Source organism: Engraulis encrasicolus, chromosome 17, assembly GCF_034702125.1.
Source record: "Engraulis encrasicolus isolate BLACKSEA-1 chromosome 17, IST_EnEncr_1.0, whole genome shotgun sequence".
NCBI lineage: Eukaryota > Metazoa > Chordata > Actinopteri > Clupeiformes > Engraulidae > Engraulis > Engraulis encrasicolus.
Genome location: NC_085873.1, coordinates 2,364,723 through 2,373,643, shown reverse-complemented (window position 1 = coordinate 2,373,643; position 8,921 = coordinate 2,364,723). Strand labels below are relative to the sequence as shown.

The 8,921-nt window shown below is 45.2% G+C and overlaps 1 protein-coding gene across 2 annotated transcripts in view; it reads left to right on the top strand.

Annotated features, from left to right (window-relative positions):
• The first annotated feature begins 2,118 nt into the window (after nucleotides 1-2,118).
• Nucleotides 2,119-8,921, top strand: part of prr12a (proline rich 12a) — a 40,096-nt gene continuing 33,293 nt past the window's right edge. For both annotated transcript variants that reach the window (XM_063221548.1, XM_063221547.1), the window contains exons 1-4: nucleotides 2,119-3,051; nucleotides 5,224-5,381; nucleotides 6,672-6,833; nucleotides 7,793-8,436. In XM_063221548.1, the coding sequence (XP_063077618.1) occupies nucleotides 2,969-3,051; nucleotides 5,224-5,381; nucleotides 6,672-6,833; nucleotides 7,793-8,436 (1,047 nt within the window). In that variant the 5' untranslated portion in view covers nucleotides 2,119-2,968. The remainder of the gene's footprint in view (nucleotides 3,052-5,223; nucleotides 5,382-6,671; nucleotides 6,834-7,792; nucleotides 8,437-8,921) is intronic.

The window sequence follows — 8,921 nt, the reverse complement described above, 5'->3', positions numbered from 1 at the left end:
CCTCCGCTCTAGTTGTTGCCACGATAGTCCTTCTTCCTTCATTTCCTGCTCGACAGTTCTTCTCCAGGAGGTTCTTGGTCTGCCTCTTTTTCTTTTACCCTGTGGGTTCCAGGTGAGAGCTTGTTTGGCTATTGCTTCTTTTCGTCTTAGTGTATGTCCTATCCACTTCCATTTTCGCCTACGTATTTGTATTTCTATTGGGTCTTGTTTGGTGAGTTCCCACAGGTTGGCATTAGTGATGGTATTGGGCCAGAAGATTCCCAGGAGGCGTCTGAGGCATGTGTTGATGAATGTTTGCAGTTTATTGATTATGGTGGTGGTGATTCTCCAGGTTTCTGAGCCATAGAGTAAAGTGGTCTTCACATTTGAGTTAAAGATCTGCAGTTTGGTTTTGAGTGACAGTTTTTTTTTTGCCTTCCAGATATTTCTTAGCATGTTGTAGGTTGCCCTTGCCTTTCCAATTCTGGCCTGGACATCCTCCTCTGTGCCGCCTTCCACTGAAATTATGCTGCCAAGGTATGTGAAGGTGTTTACATCCTCTAGTGTCTGGTGGTTCATGGTTATGGGCATTGTGTTTTTGCTGTTGATGTGCATGATTTTGGTCTTTAATGAGTTTATTTTCAGTCCAAGCAGTGCAGCAGTTGTCTCTAGTTTTTTCTGATTTTTCTTGCATTTGTTTGTGGGTGTGTGACAGTAGGGCCAGGTCATCTGCAAAGTCCAGATCTTCGAGTTGTGTAGTCAGACCCCACTGTATGCCGGTTTGACTATTGTGGGTGGTTTCCTTCATCATCCAGTCTATGCAGAGCAGGAAAAGGAAAAGGAACACACACAACCTCTGCACCCTACCTGAACTACCTCAGTCCTCCACTAAGAAGAACTGCCTGGATTCTGCAACATACAAAGCACCAGCGCTGCTTGTTTATCCTTTGCATACAATGTTCAATGTTCAATGTTCATTGTATTTATCATTAATCATTTATTGTTGTCCATCACTGTTACCTGCCCTGTCTTGCACTTTGTCAGTCTGTAAAATGTCAGTCCAGTGTATATCTATGTCTTGGCATGGTATAGCGAGAGAAACATAATTTCATTTTTCTTGTATGACTTGTGCATATGAAGAAAGTGACAATAAAAGCTGACCTGACCTGATCATTAGTTGAGCCCTACTGCTGCATCCCATAGGCTACCCTACATGTTGTAAATTGCAACTAAAAAACAAACAAACAAACAAAAAACTCAATGCATTGGCTGAACAATATATTGTCATAATATTCTGTCATAAGTGTCGGGGCTAATTTAATTTCCTTCGGGATTAATAAAAGTAGGCCTACTCTATCATCACCATCCGTGGGCCAACTATCGCTTTCCCAGCCATTGTCAGCAAATTACCCTTTAAATTATGGGAACATTTGGCAGAGTTTTGGGGCAGGAATATTAGAGATGAATTAATCTTTTTTTCTGCTCTATTTTTAATTGCCTAAAGTTACCCATGCTGAATGGAGTCCTCATAGCAACAGCAGAATTTGTTATTTCATAACCAATTCCCTTTAGTGGCCGCCAGAGGGCAGCAAAGAGACGCACATTTGTCATTTTGTCATGGACATACTGTACCAGATTGTGCAAGGCATCACACACATCATTTCTGCGATCAAATGAACATCGTTCGCACATACAACGCCTCTTTATGCAATAAAATCATGCGTCTCAGCTGCTTCCGACATAAAAAAGTAGCTTGAAAACAAGCTGACAGATAACCAAACTATAGCTCAAGTGAAATTGCTTTCCATGAAACCTTTTATTACATAAGAAAAAACACTTTCCTTGCTTTGATCTATTTTTAGCATGGAAAATGAAAGAATATGCATTTGAGCAATTGCAACCATTCTAGTAGTGAATTCATCGGCAGAGCCCCTAGCTTGCTGTTTAAACTCAAATCAAACGTGCGCCCTGTCGTTTTATCTTTCACATTGTTCCCCCTTCGCCTTTCCTTGTCAATCGTCAGTTTGGACATTTATGTTGAATACAAGGGTGAGATGTATTCTGGGAATTTCTGTCGGCAGAGCTTAGTGAGTGAGTGAGGGGAGAGTGGAGAGAGGTGGAGGGGGCCGACTACGCGTGAGTTCGTGTACAAGAGAGGGGAGGGAGGAGAGAGAAACAGTCGCCTTCAAAAATGGCGTCTTCAAGGGAAAATGACTAATAATATGAAAAAACCGAGGCCGCGATCTCAAATGCTAGTAGTATTAAATCGGATGCATGAAGTTGGTCGTTTGTAGAGTAGCGGATCATCGTCTCTTTCTCAAAACGCGAAAACAAAGGGAGGACGAAAATATGAAAATAGAGCAACACCATCTTAGTCGGATGCGTCGACAGGGCTAGCTCGATGCTAGCTAGCTCACAACAATTTTTTGGGGTGGGATAGAAATGTTGCATGCCATAGCGAAATGCATTATGTTTACACTTACTCCTTAATTCGCGAAAGTGTTTGCTTCAGATTTTAGACTATAATGTATTAACCGTTAATTCAGCCTGTGTGCGTAGCCATTTAGCTTACCTTTCGACTCAAGTAAAGTAAGCGGAGAGACACAGGAGAGGCGGAGGAAAGGACGTGTACGGTCATATGTGTACATCAGTAATTTATTGGCCTCCGAATTGCATTTCAGTATCTTTTTTGCGCCACATCTATGGATTTTTGTAGATAATGGTTTTTCCGTAAAGGTAAGAGAGGGAGAGGCAGACAGGAGGAAGTGTTTATTATTATTATTTGCAGAGGACGGTGAACAGCCCCTCTACTACCCTCTCCTCCATTTCTCTCCCTCTCAATATGCCGTGTTTCCTCTCGCATGGATTTGCTTTTTTAGAGGAGGATAATGTACAGAACCTGACAGTCACGAAGACCTAGTCGTGCAGTCGGGATTATTGGAACCCGCGTTCCGCTGCTTCCATCAGCTCTCTCGCACATATTTCACTAATGGATAGAAATTACCCGGGAGCGGGCTTTGGTGATCTTGGCGCTGGGGCAGGATGGAGCTATGAGCGATCTGCAAAGGCAAGGTAAGAAATTGACCATATGCATTGCATTGTTGTTATGCAAGTCATAAACTGTGTAATAATGTAGAACTTAACATTGCACGATTTCCCCGTCGTCATTTGGACCTTGTCGGGTTTTTTTGTTGTGACCTAACAGTTCACGGGTTAGTGGCGCTGCAAAGGTGTCTACCCTCCATCTGAGCGGTATCAATGGAAGAGAGAGAGCTGCATGTCGGAGGGGGTTGGGGTCTTGCAAAGCCTAGGAATGTGATTGACAAACCTAATGTGGCTTGGAAGGTAGACACAAGGATTTTGGGTGGAGAGGAATGGGAGGGCGGGCTTGTGCTCTTGCCATGCATTTATTTATTTATTTACTTTAAATTACTGAATCGTTTTGCAATAATTCACGCTTCCCATTAAGATGACACTTCGTCTGGGATGCTGTTTTTCATAGTGACGAGAGGACACATGAGATTGATAAATATAATGACGCCTTTTGTTTCAAATGACAAAACATGGCACGATTTCAAATTAGAATCATTATCCGACTGTCTGCTATTATGCACTATTTCAATATGCATTGCCGCGAAAAATATGGCCGAAATAGACAGCAGTTTACATTTTCTTAAATTAAATGTGAGCGAAATTATTATATTTACCAGTGTTGTAAAACCAAGACGTTTACCCGTATTTCATTCTATGTAGGCCACCACATTTCCACAAGTAATTAGCTCTCCTACTGACGCGCGTGACGCCAATATTTAACATGTTTCTTCTTCCATGCCCAAAGTTAATTGCTTAGCACGAGCCACAATTAGCCTCCACCATAAATCCGCGCTTCCCTGTCTGTTGACTCAAATTCTCTCCAGTACACCTGCTAACGCCAAGACCGTGTCGTAAGTGACAACGGGTGTAATGACTACAATACAGACATTTAACAAGAGGCATTTAGTGAAGTAATAGAGCTAGAAAGTGACGTCACTTCCCCCGATTTCATGGGACCTCAACGGCGTTTTTAGCCGAAAATCGTAGCATGTAATCCAATGGCGGTATTAAAATGGCATTTCGATCCCCTTCGAGTTGTGCCACGAGCTCCATATATGTTGTTTCTGATATTTTTGCCTAATTTTTCGTATGAACCCCTAAACTTTTTAGAAAGCTGTGTTTCTTCACATTTTTCATGCCGACGGCCTCGGAACAAAACATTGATACTTCTGCTTGAATAATCTTTATCTATCCTCTTAAACAGCATATTTGGAGCCCAGCGCATATCATGACTGAGATCAGAAGATATTTACTCGCTACCATGTTGTTAGATGGTCAACTGAGGTCCCGTGAAACGCGGAACTAAGGGGCGGGACTTTCGAGCTCTATATGCAAGTTATGACCACTGACCAACAACGCGCTAGCCAGGTCAGCTAGCAAGGCCTTCGGCAGGCCTCTGTGACTGATGGAAACCAAGCTGCAGCCGAGCCGATGCTAACTTGTATAGCGAAAAACGGTGCCTGCAGCGCACATGGAAACTAGCAGTCCATGTGAAAGGTAGACTACCCAAATACATAGCGCCATATCAATAATTTCTAGTATCCAACCAATTGTCCATTAATTTCTAACATGGAGTGAGATGTGTCTAAGAGCTCTGTTTTGTTGAGCAGGTTAGCTAGCCAGGCGGAGTGCACACACAAAACATCTCGAAAGCTGTAGGAAATTGGTTTCGCGTTTGTAAGTCTTTTGCCGTGCAGATTGTCTACTATGCCTGCTGCATGAAATTTGTACTAAACTGCCTCTGCTGCCAACCATCATTGGTGGTACTTGAGCGCTGCAGGATTCTCAAAATTGCTCATGGGGTGAAATTAGTCTGGCTTTAGACACTAGACTAGAAGCTTGTGCAGCTGCGCTTCTGCAAACACTCCGACCTATTTTGTCTCAGGATAGCCCATCCATTTTCCACTTCTGTATTGCAAGTCAAAACGTAGCCTACATATGGTTCTCATCAAGCACCCATATTGCTGTTGTTTTTGTGCCAGACCTTGAATATTCAGTGGAGTAGAATAGAAAAACGTTTGTCAGCCCGTTTGCCAACGATACCTTTTGCATGTTCCTAAGACATGCAGCAGAGAGAGCAGACTATCATTGATTTTGTTTGGTTGTGATTTAATCCCTCTCTCTTTCCCCTCCTCCCTCCCCTCCATCCAGCCTGGTCTATGGCAGCTCCAGGTCGTCCCACCCTGAGTCGGACCTCCTGCATCGGCAGGCCTACGCCTCACCACACCCCTTGCAGGGCTATGCAACCAACCATCATCCAGGTAGCTCTGGTCAGGGCGCAGCGTGGGGCGCCTCTGCCCGGAGTTTGGGTAAGATTTTATGGCCAGTTGGCTGACGTTTGTGTCATGCATGGTGTCTGTAATCCAGCGTGAGACACAGCGTGGGATACTCAAATGTGCTTATACTGCAGTTATGACATGGAAATGTTTTCAGGATTTCAAGCATGGAGATGTTGTTCTTTTGGTTTTATTCCCTGCTGTCTTCTCTCTGTTCCACTCTTGTTCACTTGGTGCTTTTCTGTAGTATGTTGATTTGTATTTTATATTGTGAGTTTGGATGAAAGCATCTGCAGAGTGCAATCCAATGTAATTTATTGTATTGTACAGTCACATCCTCCAGATGGCTATTTACTTTCATGCCCTGCAGATCGCCTTAATGAGATAATGACTGCTGATGTGTGTTTGCAAGATGCTTTAAATGTACAGTTAAATGGTGCACTGTTTGTGCACAACAAAGATACCCAAGCAGCAAGAGCAAAAAATATTATTTTGTTGCGAAGTGTCTTAAAATATAACATGCATGTTATTAAGTGATAATAACTAGGTTACCCAGTTGGCAGTATGAGGGTAGTGAAAAGAGGTATCTTCAAGTGGACTTGGGATTTTGGAGTCGGAAAAACAAAGGGAATCCAGATTCTTATAGCGTAGTTGTTCCTGATACAGTGACCTGAATGACTGAGAATCTTCACTCACATTCAGTTCAGTGCTTTGTGATTCAGTTGCATGAGGCATGGTGCTGATTTTTGGTGTTTGTTTGTGTAACTAATATCAGCTAGCAGGACTTGCCATAGAACGCTACTAAAACACCCCTCTGAAGCCTCATGCAGATATGTTATTTAATTAAAAGCCTTTTTTGTAGCTCACTTGTAGCACGTCTGCCTCCTAAACTGGAGCAGAGCTAATAGAATTCAGGCTCAGTGCCTGACCGAGTTAACAAGAATGAAAACGTTGATAATATTTAGTCAGATTTTAGTTTAGATATTTCTTATTTTAAAAAGTGTCAAAGTTTCCGGTCCAGGGTTCTCTTCTGCTGTCAGGCCTGCTGTTGCTGTGAGGTCGCGGGTTCGAGTCTGGCTCAGGACTGTTACCATGGGGGTTTGCCTGATGAAGATGTCATAGATCAGAAGCGTGCTGCTTCAGATAGCTATTTTTCACTGACCTGAACTGTGTGGATTTTTTCCTTAAACCCCCACCTCATCTTGACTGTCTTTTCTGAGGCTCTGTTGGAATAGCCACACCTGCAAGCAAAAGGCGATCAAGGTGTACAAGCCTCCTTGAGCATTTCTAACCCTGTATCTCACCTTGCCTCTCTGCTCTCAGGCTTGTCGGGGCTGTTTGATGCTGGACTGCACCATGCCAGCCCCTCTGGTGCAGACGCCTCGGTGATGAACCTGATCTCGGCGCTGGAGTCGCGTGGCCCCCAGCCCGGTCCTTCCGCATCCTCCCTCCTCTCCCAGTTCCGCACACCCTCATGGCAGACCGGTAAGCCTGCTGATTCCACTTGTTAGAAGATGATGATGATGATGATGATGATGATGATGATAACAATATAATATAATATCCGAAGTTCGACGACTCCCAGCCTCCCTACTCCGCATCCTCCCTTCTCTCCCAGTTCTGCACTCCTTCCTGGCAGTTCAGTAGAGCTTGCTGATGCCACCACAACTGACCGTCAGATATTAATAACGAACATAATCATTATAATAATAATAATATCTGCAATTTGTATGCCAGAGTTCATACAACATGCAAAAGGCTGCTTATGCAACCATGTCAGCATCTCTGATAATAATATTCATAGTATTATAAATAATAATACTAATGTTGATGGTTTTTACAATAGACAGACAATTCATGGTAAGCATGCATGGCATGGTAAGAGTTTTGTAAGATGACTGTGAAAACCTCTAGTCACCTTAAACGACCGAGTGTATACTCAGTGTATTCACCAACCCTACATACAATGTGCTTTATCATATATTCTGCTACTTAATTCCCTTTGCCGATCCCAGTCTTGCTTTTGACATGAGATGAAGCACAGCGTAGGAGTTTATAGTTGTTTTCTTGGTTGTGCGATTTATCACCTGAGGAATTTATTGCTGTTGCTTTCAAGTCATAAAGTCTGAGCCATCTCATTGGCTGGCCCTTTAGTTGTTATTTATCTGTCGTCTGGATATATGACAAATACTTGTTAACGTAAGATGTTTTAAATGTTCCTTTCCAGTTCTGTGTTCTCCTTCTGTCCTTTGTCCTTTTCTGTGTCCTATCCTCTCTCACACTCGCCCTCTCTCCCTCTCTCTCTCTCTCTCTCTCTCTCTCTCTCTCTCTCTCCTTACCCCCTCCTCTCCCCATCCCTCCATTTCTTCTCTCTCCTTCCTGGTCTCTTACTACATCTCCTCATTTATCCGTCTTCTTCTCTTTTTTTATTCTCCTGTCCTCAGCGATGCACGCCCCGGCCCCTGCTGAGCTCTTCATCTCTGGCGCCATTCCCGGCTCGGGCTCCTTCCCGTCCTCCTCGGCGCTGTCTGCGTACCAGCACCCAGCCTCCTTCTCTGGCCGCTCCTTCCCCGGTGTGTCCCTCCAGGACACCCCCACCTTCAGCCCCACCTCCAACGGCCTGCTGTCCCCCCACGACCCGCTCCTGCACATCAAGACGCAATCGCAGTCCAGTCTGGGCTTCGACCGCCTGCTGTCGTCGCAAGGGGCCGCGGCTGCAGCGGCGGCGTATCGCGGGGGACACGACCCCACAGGGGGCGGCGTGACCTCGGCTCAGGCGTCGGCCTCGGCCCAGGCGCGCCACCTCCAGTCGCATCAGTTCAACCTGCTGTCGTCCCAGCTGCAGGACCAGTCCTCTCAGTTGTATGGCGCCTCTGTGTTCTCCTCCGCGCCTGCACCCCCTCCACCGCCGCAGCCCACGCCCCCACAGGAGCGCACAGTGCCGCGGCAGGACAGCGTCATCAAGCACTACCAGAGGCCCAGCTCTGCACAGGCGGTGGCTGCACCCCCGCCTCCCTCCTCCTCCACGCCGCACCCCCTCCAGCACTACCTGAGCAGCTGTGGGGTGGCAGGATACCCGCAGCAGCAGGTGGGTCAATGTTGTTGTCTTAATAGTAGTAGTTTTCTTAAAGGGGGGCAGCCATGGTTCAATGGCTAGACCGTTGGCCTTAAGATCAGAGGGCTGCAGGTTCACATCCCACCCTTACCAGCACCTTCATCCATGGCTGAAGTGCCCTTGAGCAAACCCTAACCCCATATTGCTCCAGGGACTGTAACCAATACCCTGTACCTAAAGAAAGTCGCTTTGAATAAAAGTGTCAGCGGAGTGTAATATAGTAGTGTAGTACAGTGTTTCTCAACCTTTTTTTAGGCGAGGCACCCTTTCAATTCATGAAAAATTTCAAGGCACCCCAAGCCAACAAGCCGTAACATGGCATCGCATCCGATACCACAAAAGCTTAGAAAAGTAACACATTTGGAGACGTCACACAACCTACGTTCAAAGTTGCAGCTGACTGGGGCGACCTATATTTACTTAATTGTGCTTAAATGGCAGATTAGCTTATCAATTTA